The sequence below is a fragment of the Jaculus jaculus genome, chromosome 12 (genome assembly GCF_020740685.1).
Source record: "Jaculus jaculus isolate mJacJac1 chromosome 12, mJacJac1.mat.Y.cur, whole genome shotgun sequence".
NCBI lineage: Eukaryota > Metazoa > Chordata > Mammalia > Rodentia > Dipodidae > Jaculus > Jaculus jaculus.
Window position 1 is genome coordinate 61,888,242 of NC_059113.1, and position 15,747 is coordinate 61,903,988.

A 15,747-nucleotide genomic window follows, 5' to 3' on the forward strand; every position below is an offset into this window, starting at 1 on the left:
GATGCGGAGAAGAGCTCTCTACCTCGGCTGAGGTCACTTTCCACCCCCAGATTCTCTTCTCTACGAAACCCTGCAATTATGTGCCGCTGAAGTCTCCGATCTCATTATTTACTGACTTTCAAGGCCCCATGATCCTATCAGCCTGAAATTCTTAAGTCCTCAGTCTGCCCACGCTCCTGGACCCCGAAAGAAAAAACCGAATTCTCCAAGGGTTCCCCCCCAGCCACTGCCTCAACAGGGCCCTGGGACAGGCAGTGCTCCTCTCCGCCCTCTCCGGACCCGCAGGGGTGTAGCTAGGACGCAGGGTGTCGGGGACGTGGAGGCTGGAGTCCCAGAGTCAGCGTGCACCCAGCCGGGACACGTGACAGTCTCGCACGGCCAGTGAGGCTGCGGCCGGCCCAGTCACGTGACAGGGGCGCCATGGGGTGATGTGAGGTGCGAGTCTCTCAGGTTACGTATGAATGACGCTTTCCCATCCATTTTGGCAACTAGATTTCCGTTCGAAGACTAGACGTTCGGGTAAAGGGGGCGGGCGCTCGCAGTCAGGCAGCTTCACTTCCGTTCGGGGAGCCCCAGCTTCCGACCTCCGCCTTTCCCTGGGGCGAGGAGGAGCCGAGGCCTCGCGCGCATGCGTGGATTCACCCCAGAGGGGCGGGGCCGAGGCTGCGGGAGCGGGGAGGGGGGGTCAGAAAAGGGAATTCCAGCCTGGGGAACTTTGGGGGTCCTGCGGCCCACGCCTTCCCCGCGCCTGTGGATGGTGCAAAGGGCGGCGCCTCTGCCAGCTCGGGGGCGGTGCTGGGGTCCGCGGGGTGAGGGAGGGCAGTGTCAATGCGCGTGGGACACGGGGCTTTCAGACTTAGGTCTTGAGGCCCTCGGGGCCCAAACTCCCCGGCCGGCATGCGCGACAGGACCCGCGAGCTGAGGCAGGTGAGAATTCGGGGCTGGGGGCGGGCGGACGGACGGGAATGAAGGAGTCCTGGTCTTCGGGTCTGGGAGGGGTGGCTGACAGCCAGAAAGGAAAGTCCCGGAAGCCTATGGGTCCTGCGGGGCGAGAACCGACGCGAAGAAGTGCCAATGACTCCGGCCCTGGCAGGGGGATCACAGCTCGGACGATGAGGACGAGGTGCGAGTCGCGCTGGTGGTGCAACCGGGTACCGCCCGGCTGGGGAGCCCGGACGACGAGTTCTTCCAGAAGGTAAGGGGCTGGCGTCCTGGCCTAAATTCTTGAGGGGACAATAAGGCCGAGGAATAGGGCAGACTGGAGTACTATATATCTCCTCAGCTGCCTGGGTCATCCCTAGGTCCAGACAATTCGGCAGACCATGGTCAAGTTGGAGAATAAAGTCCGGGAGTTGGAGAAACAGCAGGTCACCATTCTGGCCACGCCCCTTCCCGAAGAGAGTAAGCAAAACCCAGGCTCAACATGCTCAGCCCAGTGGATTTTGGGGGTTGTAGTTTCATATAGGAGGTGGCCAAGGTGTTTTTTAAGGTAGGCGCTTCCAGCTTTCCCTTGTTTAGGCATGAAGCAAGACCTGCAGAACCTGCGTGATGAGATCAAACAGCTGGGCAGAGAGATCCGGACACAGCTGAAAGGTGAGCTTCTAGGAGCTCAGACGGCTCATCCCCTCTGCTCCTGACCTGTTTGCGGTATATCTAGAAAGTATGTGGCCCAGAGAGGCCAGTGATATATCCAGATCGCACAACAGGCTTGGGTCTATAATCTCTGTCCCTGACGTTCCCTGACACCCACAGCAGGGAAAACCATAGCACATGCCTGCCTCCCAGGTTCATTTTACTTTATCTTATTTTTAATTTTTACTTATTTGCAAGTGGAGAGACATAGAAGAGAATGAATGAATAAATGGGCAGACAGGGCTTCTAGCCACTGTAAACGAACTCCAGGTGCATGTACCATTTTGTGCATCTGGCTTTACATGGGTACTGGGGAAGCGAAGCTGTGTCATTAGGCTTGCAGGCAAGTGCCTTAACCACCGAGCCATCTCTACAGCCCCTTATTTTATTATTTACAGTGAAATCATTTTTGCTATAGTTCTTGCAGCCCAGTATGTATTCTTTATTCTTTGGGTAGACAGATGGAGGTTTTGTTAGGAGGCCTATTCACACTTGTGGGAACCTCATCCCTTCTCTCCTCCTCATCCATTGTACACTGAGCTGTATCCTTGGCTCCTAGTCATTTGTAATAAAAATCTGTAGACAAGAACCTCCCTGTTACACACACATGGCTCTTGTTCTAGGTCAATATTATTTTAGAAGTCTTGGGTCAAACCTTCCCTTAGCCCCATCCTTGTATTTCCTCTACAGCCATAGAACCACAGAAGGAGGAAGCTGATGAGAATTATAACTCAGTTAACACAAGAATGAAAAAAACCCAGGTGAGCTTCATTATCCTCTAACTACATTTCAGCATGGTGTTCATAAATTATTAAATGGTGACATATGAAGCAAGGTCTTTTAGAGATCCTCAAATCCAGGATCCTAATGATTTTCTATTTTATTTTATTTTATTTTATTTTATTTTATTTTATTTTATTTTATTTTATTTTATTTTATTTTATTTATAAGCAGGAGGGGGCAGGAAAGACAATGGGCACACCAGGGCCTCTAGCCACTACAAATGAACTCCAGATGCATGTGCCACCTTGTGCATCTGGCTTATGTGGGTACTGGGGAACTGAACCTGAGTCCTTAGGCTTCACAGGCAAGCACCTTCTTTTTAAAAATTTTTGTTTATTTGTGAGTGACAGAGAGAGAGAGAGGCAGATAGAGAGAATGGGCGCGCCAGTGCAAGCGAGCTCCAGATGCATGTGCCACCTTGTACATCTGGCTTATGTGGGTCCTGGGGAATAGAGCCTTGAACCAGGGTCCTTTGGCTTCGCAGGCAAGTGCTTAACCACTAAGTCATCTCTCCAGCCCCTGATGATTTTCTAAATGGGAAAATTAATTCTTGGACAGAGGAAAAACTCCCTGAAGATGAAGAACTCTGATCTCCTAATGCTCAATTCATTATAACACCGCACTTCCTTCATTCAAAGATAATTATGTCCCAGATGTGATTTAAGCTTGGCCATGAGAAACCTTCTAAGAACTGAGATGGGGAATTTGGATTGAATAGGAGACAATGACTTATTTATTTATTTATTTTGGTTTTTTTGAGGTAGGCTGTCCTCTAACCCAGGCTGACCTGAAATGTAGTCTCAGGGTGACCTTAAACTCATGGCAATCCTCCTGCCTCAGCCTCCTGCGTGCTGGGATTAAAGGTATGCCCTACCACACCCGACCCGAACACAGACATTTTTTTGTGTGTAGGACTTGGTGCCTAATGGCTCTGCCCAGTGAAGTAGAGAGAGAAGTAAAAACTGACTGGTGGGCTGGAGAGATGGCTTAGCAGTTAAGCTGTTGCCTGTGAAGCCTAAGGACCCCGGTTCAAGGCTCGGTTCCCCAGGTCCCACGTTAGACAGATGCACAAGGGAGTGCACGCGTCTGGAGTTCGTTTGCAGAGGCTGGAAGCCCTGGTGCGCCCATTCTCTCTCTCTCTCCCTCTATCTGTCTTTCTCTCTGTGTCTATCGCTCTCAAATAAATAAATAAATAATTTAAAAAAAAAACTGACTGGTAAGAGATATTCTTGGTCCCTTGAATAGAATTAAAGAAATCAGGAAGAGGGGCTGGAGAGATAGCTTAGCAGTTAAAGTATTTGCCTGCAAAGCCAAAGGACCCAGGTTCAACTCCCCAGGACCCACATAAGCCAGATGCACAAGGGGGTGCACACATCTGGAGTTCCGTTGCAGTGGCTCTAAGCCCTGGCACACCCACTCCCCCCACCCTCTCTCTCTGCCTATTTCTGTCTTTCAAATAAATAAATAAAAATAAAATATTTTTTAAAAATTAAAAAATAAATCAGGAAGAGGAACTCGCCTGGGACAACATCTTAGTAAGGCAATTTGAAGTGATCTGAGTGGTTCTGTCTGGGTACTCAGTGAGAAATAGTTGGGGTTTTTGGAGGTCAGGGTTGGAATGGAGCTCATCAAAGATCCCAAGTAAGGTAGAGAGGTTTGAGCATCTTGAAAGAGTACAAGAGGATGAGATGAGAAAAGGTGAAGGGTGGAGAGGTAAGAGGAGAGAGGGGAGAGAGAAGAGGGTGTGCCCATCATGACACAAGAGAGCCAAAGAGAGCAAGTTGAAGGATTTTTTATTTATTATTTATTTATTTACTTATTTTTTGGATAGGGTTTCACTCTAGCTCAGGCTGACCTGGAATTCTCTATGTAATCTTAGGGTGGCCTCAAGCTCACTGCGATCCAACTACCTTTGCCTCCCAAGTGCTGAGACCTGGAATTCTCTATGTAATCTTAGGGTGGCCTCAAGCTCACTGCGATCCAACTACCTTTGCCTCCCAAGTGCTGAGAATAAAGGCATGTGTCACCATGCCTGGCTAGGAATTAATTTAAAAAAATATATATTTTAGTTTTATTTATTTATTTGACAGAAAGAGGCAGAGAGAAAAAGGGAATGGGCACACAGGGCCTCCAGCCACCACAAACAAACTCCAGACACGTGTGCCACTTTGTGCATCTGGCTTATGTGGGTCCTGAAGAATTGAATCTGGATCCTTTTGCTTTGTAGTCAAACACCTTAAGTGCTAAGCCATCCCTCCAGTCCTAGGAATTAATTTAAGTTTTGTTGTTGTTGTTGTTGTTGTTTTAATGAGAAAGAATAGACATGTCAAGGCTTCTAGCCACTACAAATGAACTCTAGAAGCATGCACCACCATGTGCTTCTTGCTTATGTGGGTTCTGGGGAGATGAACCTGGATCCTTAAGCTTTGTAGGCAAGCACCTTAACCGCTAAGCCATCTCTCCAGCCCTGAAGAAGAAATTCTTTAAAGGTGAAGCTTATTTAAGGCATCAGGAGAGGAACAAGAGGGCAAAACACCTCAGAGAGGGCACATGTGGTAGTTCCTAGTATGAGAGATGAAGTGCTCAGAGGGGCCTCATGGACCTGGACAGCATGATGACATCCAGGTATACAAGCTGTAAGGTATTCAACACATTGAATGCCTATGTGCCATTCTCTTTTAAACCAAAAATTCCTACCAGGTGGGGCAAGAAAATCACCAAGTAAGTAAATAATTTTAGGACATAATACGTGTTTTAAATATTTTACTTATTTATCTGAGAGAGAGAGAGGGAGGCACATAGAGAAAGAATGGGTTCCCTAAGGCCTGCTGCCACTGCAAATGAACTCCAGACATATGTGCCATGCGGCTGACAGCCTCAGGTCGCTGAAATGAACTTTCAAATCAGGCATAATTATGGAGGAAGGGATATTTATTGAAGCTTACCGGTTCAGGGGAAGTTCCATAATGGCAGAAGAAGCTGTCCCCCTTTCACAAGCTCAAGCAGAGAGAGAAACCAACACCATCATCAGCACAAGCAAGCACACTTCAGTAACTCCAGGCAGAGCTCAAGCACTCTGCATATCTTCAGGCTGGAATTCCAGATGCACCCCCACACCTTAGGGCTGGACCCTAAGATGTGCCCAATGATACCTCCTCCAGTCAGGTGGCTGCAGATCTAAATTTCAACCTTAATAAGATGCTGAATATACTAGGGGACATCCATTTAAACTATCACATACCACCTTGTGCATCTGGCTTTACATGGATATTGGGGAATACAACCTGGGTTCTTTGGCTTTGCAGGCAAACAAATGCCTTCTCCACCAGACCATCTCTCCAGCCCTGGACATAATAAATTTTAAGTAAATACTAGCAGGGAAAAGGGATGGAAAGTGTTGGGAAAGGACTGTCACTTAAATGAGAGTGATTGAAAGAATAAAGCTTTGTGGTTTAGTGTGTATAAGGCCCTGTCTTCAATAACTAACACTACAAAAAATTTTTTTATTTTGGTTTTTCGAGATAGGATCTCCCTCTAGCCCAGGCTGACCTGGAACTCACTATGTAGTCTCAGGGTGGCCTCAAACTCAGGGTGATTAAAGGCATGCACCACCATATCTGGCAATTTTTTTTTAAATAAGGAGCCAGGGGACTGGAGGGATGGTTTAACTGTTATGGTGTTTGCCTACAGAGCCAAAGGACCTAGGTTCGATTCCCCACTACCCACGTTAGCCAGATACACAAGGGGGTGCACGAGTCTGGAGTTCGTTTGCAGTGGCTAGAGGCCCTGGCATACCTGTTCTCTCTCTCTCTCCCTCCCTCATTTCTCTGTCAAATAAATAAAAATAAAATATTTAAAGTAAGGAGTCAGGTGTGGTGGCACATGCCTTAATCCCAGTGCTTAGGAGGCAGAGGTAGGAGGATTGTTGTGAGTTTGAAGCCACTCTGAGACTGCTTAGTGAATTTCAAGTCAGCCTGGGCTAGAGCAAGACCCTACCTGGAAAAAACAAAACAAAAAGAGAGGGTAAGGATTATGATCATGGTATATTTATGTTTATGGAAGTTGTTAATTAAAAAGCTTTAAAAAGCCAGGTGTGGTGGTGTTCGCCTTAAATCCCAGCACTCGCGAGGCAAAGATAGGAGGAAGATCATCATGAGTTGGAGGCCACCCTGAAACTACATAGTGAATTCCAGGTCAGCCTGAGCTAGAGCGAGACCCTACCTCAGAGAAACAAAAAACAAACAACAAAAAAATTTTTTTTTAAATAAGCAAGGGCTGAGGACATAACTGAGTTGGTAGAGTGCTTGCCTAGCATGCACAAAGCCACAGCACTGCATAGCCCTAGGCTTGGTGGTACTTACCTGTAATCCCAACACTTGGGATGTGGAGGCAGAAGATCAGGAGTTCAAGGTTTTCCTAAGCTCCTTTGCTACATAATGAGCTCAAGGCCAGCCTGGGTTACATGAGACCCTGTCTCAAAACCAACAAACAACTAAAAAATAAGGAAGGTGAAGAAAGGCTCATTCAGAAGATGACATGGTGGCACATGCTTATTAATTTCACCACTTGGAAGCAGAGGAAGGGGGATTCCCATGTCAAGCCAGCCAGGCCAGGGCTACATAGAAAGAGCATATCTCAGACAACAAGCAAGGTGACATTTGAACAAAGGCTTCAGGGTGTTTGTGGGTAATGAGTGTTCCAAGCAGAAGGAGCAAGGAGTGCAAACGGCTACAAGTGTGCTTTGTCCAGGGAACATTGAGGAGACCAGGAGGAAGAAAGAGAACAGTGTTAAGAGGTAAGGTTAGAAGGGTGATAGGGGCAGGAACAGAGCACATTAGAGTCATGTGGGCCCTGGTAAGTAAAGCCATTTGCTTTCACTCTGTGGAGTGAGGGAGCCTATCAAGGACATTATCAAAGGTGGTTATGGCAGTAGACATCCATGACACCTCCTGCTGTTGCTTATTGGACTCTGAGGATATCAAGGGCCAGATAGGCAGATAGCCTCCTGAGGTACTCAGGTGATTCTCTATCCCTAGCATGGGGTCCTGTCCCAGCAATTTGTGGAGCTCATCAACAAGTGTAATTCAATGCAGTCCGAGTACCGGGAGAAGAATGTGGAACGCATCCGGAGGCAGCTGAAGATCAGTGAGTTGGGGTTCCCTGTTCCATGGGCCTAAGGAACACTGACTTAGCCCTGAACTGGCCTTTTCTTGCTCAGCCAATGCTGGAATGGTATCTGATGAGGAGCTGGAGCAGATGCTGGACAGTGGGCAGAGCGAAGTGTTCGTGTCTAATGTGAGTGCCCACCACTAGCGTTTTTCCCTAGGTGTCCCATCTTTGAATCCTGGTGCCTTTGCATTGAGGGCAGACTAAGGCCCAGGAGGGAATGAATTGGCATGCCGGAACTCATTTGTCAGGGTCTGGCCTTACTGATAGGCCAGAAGGCTGCTCCAGAATCTCAACAGGAGCTTCAGACCTGCTGCTAATCTCCTTGTGACCTCTTTGCCCATTCTTATCCACCCCTCAGATACTGAAGGACACTCAAGTGACACGACAGGCCCTAAATGAGATCTCAGCTCGGCACAGTGAGATCCAGCAGCTTGAGCGCAGTATCCGTGAACTTCATGAGATCTTTACTTTCCTTGCTACTGAAGTAGAGATGCAGGTGGGTGCCCCAGGCAGCCCCCAGGGAGGAGGCTGTGCACAGTCCAAATCCCTAGCTATGATTGGGGGGTGAACTCCACCCTTGCACACTCTCCTGGGCTTTTCTGTTGTTTCAAGCTCAGCTGTGCCCCCAGGTTGCCTTTCGGTCCTTGGCCAAGTTCCTAGGATTGTGTCTACTTCCACACCTATTCAGACGACCACTCCTTTATTCATAGCATCCCTTCAACTTGAGCCTAATCCTGGTGTGGCCCTGATCATGGCTCCTTCTCTTCTGGCAGAATCCCCATTTAAGTTGTTAGAGTTCTAATGGAAGTTTTCTCTAGAGGGCCCACCTCCTAAAATCTCTCAAGGTTATGGTAGTGCTCCTTTGGGCCTGGTTGTGGTGGTGAGATAAGCGTCTCCCCCTGTTCTTGAGGACCTGAATTTAGCCATTTCCTTCTGCAACAGGGAGCCATGGGAAAGAGCGCTCTTTCAGTAAAAGTGCCAGGACCTTAGGCTGGTAGTGCCAGGAGGAGGCAGGGACAGAGAGGGAGACAGGCCTAGAAGAATGGGTGGATTCAGAAAGATTTGTGAGGGAACAAAAGTTCACCATTTATGAAAAAAGGTACTAACCAGATAACACCTTTTGCTGTAGGCCTCCACTGAAAACAGAGGTTATGTGTAACAAGGGAGAGATTACATGATAGAAAGGGGCCTGGAAGCCATTCTAGGAATCTGAACATTTGTCAGAACTGGTCCTGCTAGATCTTTGTTTATGTAGTTTTTGTTTTTTTTTTTCTGCCAGGAATGCCCATCAGTCATCTTGGGCTGGGATGGGCAAAGTAGCTGATAGCTCTCCCTGCCTGGTCTTCCTTGCCTGCCTGAAGTACCCCATTTTCTGAGCAGGGAGAGATGATCAACCGGATTGAAAAGAACATCCTGAGCTCAGCAGACTATGTGGAACGTGGACAGGAGCATGTCAAGACAGCCCTTGAGAACCAGAAGAAGGCGAGGAAGGTGAGCCTTCGACCCTGGCCCCAGCCTTGAGTGCTCTTGAATGACTTCCCATGACTCCTCCTCTCCCACAGAAAAAAGTCATGATTGCTATCTGTGTATCCATCACTGTCCTCATTTTGGCTGTCATCATTGGTGTCACCACAGCAGCTGGATAATGCCACGCATTCCTGGTGAGATATGGTAAGCCTGCCCCATCCCTAGCATCAGCCTTCCCTCCTCCCCTCAGACCTGTTTTTCTCTTGTTTCTTTACAGTGGGCGCACCAGGACCCAGAGCCTAGCCTTTCCTCTTGGCAGGTGCAGGGGCAAGGCCAAGCCTCCAGTGTGATGCTGTCCTTACACTGCCCCTGTGCAGAGGGGCAGATGGTTCTTCTGGGATTGTCGGCTGCTCCTCCATGGGGGTCTCCTTCAAGCCACAGTGCCTAGAAGAGAGCCTGCTGTGTCCTGTTTGGTTGGGACACATGGTTTTGTAAAAAAATTAAAGAAAAAAAAGTTTGGAGTCCCTGTGCCTATGTGTTCCTGGAAGGGCTGGCCTTCAGGTATCTATTCTGTCTACCTCCTGGCCATCCCTGGTCCAGGCCCAGCCCAGTCAGACTCAAATCAGGTTTCCCTAGGTATGTGACTGCAGTAGGCTGGCTCTGCCCAGTGGGTGGGGTAGGCTGAAAGAGATAACACCTACTGCTGGCTCCCAGTTCAGTGCTATCCTACCACTGGGTCCACATATCCCTGAAGCAGGTGTGCTATAATGTTGTCCTTTGAGAAGAACTGTCATCTTTGTCAGAAGCTGCTGGGACTCTTCATGTGAAACTCTAGAGATTTGGATCTATTGATATTCCCTTACAGAAGGGTGAGGGAAGATGCATCAGACCCTTGCTGATCTTGGGTGCCCTCTGTCACTTGTATGCCATGATGTACCAGATCTTCTGGCCCCAAGGAGATGGTACATATATAGGGTAGACTATCAGGTGATTGGGATCTCTATACTAGGATGAGACTTTTTAGAATATTTATTTATAGCCGGGTGTGGTGGCGCACACCTCTAATCCCAGTACTTGGGAGGCTGAGGTGGAAGGACTGCTATGACTTTAAGGCCTGTCTGGGGCTACAGAGGAAGTACAAGGTCAGCCTGGGCTGGAGTGAGACTCTTATCTCAAAAGGCAAATTTATTTATTTATTTACTTATGAGAAAGAGAGAATGGGTGCACCAGGGCCTCCTGCTACTGCAGATGAACTCCAGATGCAGGTGCCACTTTGTGCATTGGTTTTATGTGAGTACTGGGTAATTGGTAATCTGGACCATCAGGCTTTGCAGGTAATTACCTTTATTGAGCCATCTCTCCAGTCCTTAAGCTGAAACTTTTTTATGCTATGGCTACTTTGGGGTCACCTGTAAGGAACCCCTCATTTGCACTTTGTAAAGCCAAATAAACTCATTGGTTTGCCAGGTGGAATTGGACTTTAGTTTGTCATGGTTGTTTTACCTAGGGGAGCAAGTTTTTCTTGGTATCTCCCCAGAAAAATATACCAATACAACAGGCCAGGGCTGGAACATAGATGAGGTATATGTAAATAAGAGAGATCAGTGGCATTCCTGAGGTCAACAGGAAGAGGTATCATGAAAACGTCTTTGAGTAATTAAGGTTATTATTTTGAATATAGCAGACAGGGTCTAGTCTCAGGACATTTATTTGGAATATTAAATGCAGTACAAAAGGCAACATAATAAGACATCACCAGGCAGAGGGACCCAAGGCCCTGTGACCAGAGATGGGCACTGCTTTAGAAACTCGTAACCCCAGCATAGCGTGCCTGATTTATGGGGATTGTCCAGTACAAACAGGTAAAAGAGACAAAGGAGGCTAGACTCTATGGAAGGCATGTGAGCTGCAGGCTCTCATTCTAAATTTCTAGGGTTTTTAGCCCCCATGCCTAATTCCTGGAGAAATACGGTTCCTGTTTAGGACATCTGCTTCAAAAGGTAAGCTGCTTGTGGCTCATGTCTGTCTGGGAGTGGGTAATACTTGACTCATTACCTCAGGGTCTGGAGGTCACATTGCAGGCATCTGTCCCAATGTGTGGGTGTGGGTGTGTTTATTTACTTATTTGAGAGAGGCAGATAGAGAATGGGCATGCCAGGACCTCTAGCCACTGCAAACTCCAGATGCATGCATCACCATATGCATCTGGCTTAAGTGAGTACTGGGGAATCAAACCTGAGTCCTTAGGCTTCACAGACAAGCACCTTAACCACTAGGCCATCTCTCTAGCCCCACTGCTCAGGCTTCCCCATGGCTACTAAACCTCTCTGACTATAATATCAGTACTGTTTGCAGTGTCATGAGTCCTGGAAGGGGTGGATGTTGCTGGTACACTCTTGGATCAGTCCCTGGACATGGCTTAAGGGAGGGACAGGATGGGAATTGGGTCCCAGGACCTGACTAAGTGGACCTCTGTCTCCATCTGTGGCTGACAGCTAACTGCAGCACCTCCTCGTGGCTTTGGAGTAGCAGCTGACTACCTACATAGTTTAGAATTTGCCTGCTACTTGGCTGGCATTGTGTGGGGTGTGCCTTGGTCTGTATTGCTCAATGGATTTAGGTTGATGTGTTAGTTGCCCCTTCTCTCAATGTAAAGCAGCTTGTTAGCCAGCTAATATGGGCCAGGCCTCAAATTGGGACCTTAGAAGCCATTGAATCACTCTGATGGCTTGCTTTAGGTATTGGGCTGGCTCAGTAATTAGGGCTTTTTCTGTAGACTATGCAAACCCTTGGACATTTAAAAAAAATTTTTTTAAGTTTATTTACTTATTTAAGAGCATCAGAGAGAGACAGCCAGAATGGGTGCACAAGGGCCTCCAGCCACTGCAAATGAACTCTAGACGCATGTGCCACCTTGTGCATCTGGCTTACATGGGTCCAGGGGAATCAAACCTGGGTCCTTCGGCTTTGCAGGCAAACGCCTTAACCGCTAAGCCATCCCTTCAGCTCCCCTTGGACATTTGAAGAGTGGAGTCCCAAGTTTGGAACAGACTTAGCAGAGACGTGAACAAATGCAGTTGCACAGGGGTGTGCGTGGTTTCCTTTCCCTAGGAAGAATGACTTCAATGAGGAATCTTGGCTGGGCAGCAGTGAGCTCAGTTTGCAAGAAACAGAGTTTTGGTTAGCTGTGACCTTTTTTGTTGTTGTTTTGGAGGTGGGGTCTCTCTGTAGCCCAAGATAACCTGCAATTCACTGTGTAGTCTCAAGGTGGTCTTGAACTCACAGTGATCCTCCTACCTCTGCCAAGATTAAAGGCATGAGCCACCACACCTGGCTAGCTATGCCATTTTTCACATGTGCCTGTATTACAACCTGTCACTTCAGCTCACTCAAATGTTTTGTAGTTCAAAATCTCAAGAAAAGCTGTGTATGGTAGCACATGTCTGTAATCTCAGAAACCAAGAGGCTGTGAAAGGAAAACAAACAATGAATTCAAGGTGAGCCTGGGCTTCATAGTAGGCCCTGTCCAAAACCAAAAGCCGGGAGTGGTGGTGTGTGCCTTTAATCCCAGCACTCGGAAAGCAGAAGTAGGATCACTGTAAATTCGAGGCATCCCTAAGACTACATAGTGAATTCTAGGTCAGTCTGAGCTAGAGTAAGACCCTACCTTGAAAAAAACAAAACAAAACAAAAACAAAGCCGGGTGTGGTGGTACACACCTTTAATCCAAGCACTAGGGAAGCAGAGGTGGGAGGGTCACCTTAAATTCCAGGCCACAGTGAAACTACATAGTGAATTCCAGGTCAGCCTGGACTACAGTGAAACCCTACCTTGAAAAAACAAATTAAAAATAAAAATGTTTCAGAGATTGAATTTCTAATAGGTAATAAAGCTGAACTTGAGGCTGAAGAGATGGCTTGGTAGTTAAAGGCATTTGCTTGCAAAGCCTGATGGCTTGGGTTTGCTTTCCCAGTACACACATAAAGCCAGTTACGTAAAGTGGCTCATGCCCAAGAGGCCCTGGCATGCCCATCTCTCTTTCCTTGCAAATAATATTTTTAAAGCTGAACCAGCCAGGCAGTGGGGGGATAGGAGAGGCTGGGTGTAGTGACACATGCCTGTAATCCTAGCACTTGGGAGGTGGAGGCAGGAAAATCAGGGATTGAAGGCCAGCCTTGGGTTACATAGTGAGTTATAAACCAGCCTGGGTTATGTGACACTGTTGCAAAGCAATACAAAACCCTAGAATCCAGTCTGGCATGGACATGCCTTTAATCCCAGGAATTGGGAGGATTGCTGTGAGTTTGAGGCCAGCCTCAAACTACAAAATGAGTTCCAGTTCAGCCTGGGCTAGATCCTATATTGAGACCCTACTTTGAAATACCAAAACAGAGCCAGGCGTGGTAGGGCATGCCTTTAATCCCAGCACTTGGGAGGCAGAGGTAGGAGGAGGATCACCATGAGTTTGAGGCCACCCTGAGACTACAGAGTGAACTCCAGATCAGCTTGAGCTAGAGTGAGGCACTACCTTGAAAGAAAAACCAGATGCACAAAGTGGTGCATGCATCTAGAGTTCATTTGTGGTGGCTAGAGATCTCCTGGTGCAATCATTCTCTCTCTCAAATATATATATATGTATGTATATAGTATCTCAAATGTATACACACACACATATATATAGCTGAGAGTTTGAGCCACCCTGAGATTACATAGTAAATTCCAGATCAGCCTGAGCTACAGTGAGACCCTACCTCGAAAAAAAAAAAAAAAAGTTGAGCTGGAGAGATGGTTTAGTAGGTAAGACACTTGCCTGCAAAGCCTGAGGACCCAGGTTTGGTTCCACCATCACCCACATAAGCCAGATGCACATGGTGGTGCCTGAGTATGGAGTATATTTGCAGTGGCTAGAGGCCCTGGTGTGCCCATTCTCTCTCTTTCTATCTGCCTCTTTCTCTCTGAAAAAAACTATTAGAAGTTGGGAAATTGTGGCATGTTGGATAGTGGTAAAAATATCTGGTTAAACTGAAGGCTTGGAATAACTATAACAATGACCATATGAACTTTGGGGAAGAAAATATTAATAAATACCTTTGCTGCAATTTTGTGCATTTGACAACTTACTATAAGAAAAGGAACAGGGCTTGGTGGTACATACTTGTAATCACAACACTTGGGAGGCTCAGGATAATTGCCATGAGTTTGAGGTGAGCCTGTCCTACATAGCAAATACCAGGCTAACAAAAAATTGTGTGTGTGTGTGTATGGGTGGAGAGAGAGGGAGGGGGAGAGAGAGAGAGATGAGTATTGTGAAAGATGCCTGTAATCCTAGAACCAGGAAGGCTGAGGCAGAAGGATCACCATCAGTTTAGGCTACATAAGACCCTGTCTCAAACAACAAAACAAAGGCTGAAGAGATGGCTCAGAGGTTAAAAATGCTTGATAACAAAGCCTGCTGATTTGGGTTTGATTCTCCAGTACCCATATAAAGCCATATGCACAAAGAGGCCCTGGTGTATGCATGTTCTCTCTCTCCTCTCTCTGTCCTCCTCCCCTCTCACAAATTATATACATACATGCATATATATATATATATATATATATATATATATATATATATATATATTTTTTTTTTTTTTTTAAGGTAGAGTTTTCATTCTAGCCCATGCTGACCTGCATTCACTATGTAGTCTCAGGGTGTCCTCAAACTCACATCAATCCTACCTTGGCCTCCCAAGTGCTGGGATTAAAAGCGTACGCCACAATGCCCAGCTCTAAAATATTTTATTTATTGTTTGGTTTTCCGAGGTAGGTCTCACTCTAGCCCAGGCTGACCTGGAACTCACTATGTAGTCTCAGGGTGGTCTCAAACTCACAGCAATCCTCTTACTTCTACCTCCCGAGTGCTGGGATTAACGGTGTATGCCACCACACCTGGCTAAAAAAAAAAAATTTTTTTTGTTTTCTGAGGTAGGGTCTCGCTCTAGCCCAGGCTAACCTGGAATTCACTATGTAGTCTCAGGGTGGCCTGAAACTCATGGTGATCCTCCTACCTCTGCCTCCCAAGTGCTGGGATTAAAGGTGTGTACCACCATGCCTGGCGCTAAAAAATATTTTTGAAACAAGGAATAAGATGATAGAAAAATTGCTTAGTTTTAAAGCAGAAATTGAGAAGAGTAGAGAAACTCCAAGTGTGGCTTTTTTTTGTTTTGGTTTTGATTGTGTGTAGGCTGGTATATGTGCCCCAGAGGTGCCCCATGTACTCTGTGCATGCTTGCCTTTAGTGGCCAGAGCAGAACATCCTGTGTCCTGCTCCAGTGCTCTGTTCTGATTTGAACATAATCTCTAGTGATCCCAGAGCTTGCTGTTTTTCTCATGAGCTCCGGTGATTCCTGGATCTCTACTCTTCTTTGGGACTGAGGTCATAGTCATGCATAGCCATGTCCTATCTAGCTGGAGATTCAAATGGGCAGACTTGGGCCCTCATGCTTGTGCATGAAGTTCACTTAGCCTCTAAACCATCTCTCTAGCCCTCTCCCCCTTATTTTTTTGAGGCAGACTAGCCTAGGCTAACCTCAGACTCACTCTGTAGCTCAACCTGGTCTCAAACTCATAGCAGTCCTCCTATTTTAGCCTTCTGAGTGTTGTTACAAGCATGAGTCACAACAGAACTGTAAGCCTCTGCCTTTTTTTTTTTTT

The 15,747-nt window shown here is 47.0% G+C and overlaps 1 protein-coding gene across 1 annotated transcript; it reads left to right on the top strand.

Moving 5' to 3' along the window:
* Positions 1–714: 714 nt before the first annotated feature.
* On the top strand, positions 715–9,572 carry Stx4 (syntaxin 4). Its single transcript, XM_004671050.2, has 11 exons — positions 715–927; positions 1,094–1,195; positions 1,302–1,401; positions 1,519–1,593; positions 2,323–2,393; positions 7,452–7,560; positions 7,634–7,710; positions 7,943–8,080; positions 8,965–9,075; positions 9,147–9,245; positions 9,329–9,572. The coding sequence occupies exons 1-10, from the start codon at positions 898–900 to the stop codon at positions 9,228–9,230; spliced, it is 897 nt and encodes a 298-aa protein (XP_004671107.1). The 5' UTR covers positions 715–897; the 3' UTR covers positions 9,231–9,245; positions 9,329–9,572.
* Positions 9,573–15,747: the final 6,175 nt, after the last annotated feature.

Bases quoted from the DNA above. Each gene is read 5' to 3' on its own strand.
- Stx4 (XM_004671050.2), top strand. From the start codon at position 898: ATGCGCGACAGGACCCGCGAGCTGAGGCAG. The intron at 928-1,093 runs GTGAGAATTCGG...CGGCCCTGGCAG, and splicing joins GGACCCGCGAGCTGAGGCAG to GGGGATCACAGCTCGGACGA. The intron at 1,196-1,301 runs GTAAGGGGCTGG...GGTCATCCCTAG, and splicing joins ACGACGAGTTCTTCCAGAAG to GTCCAGACAATTCGGCAGAC.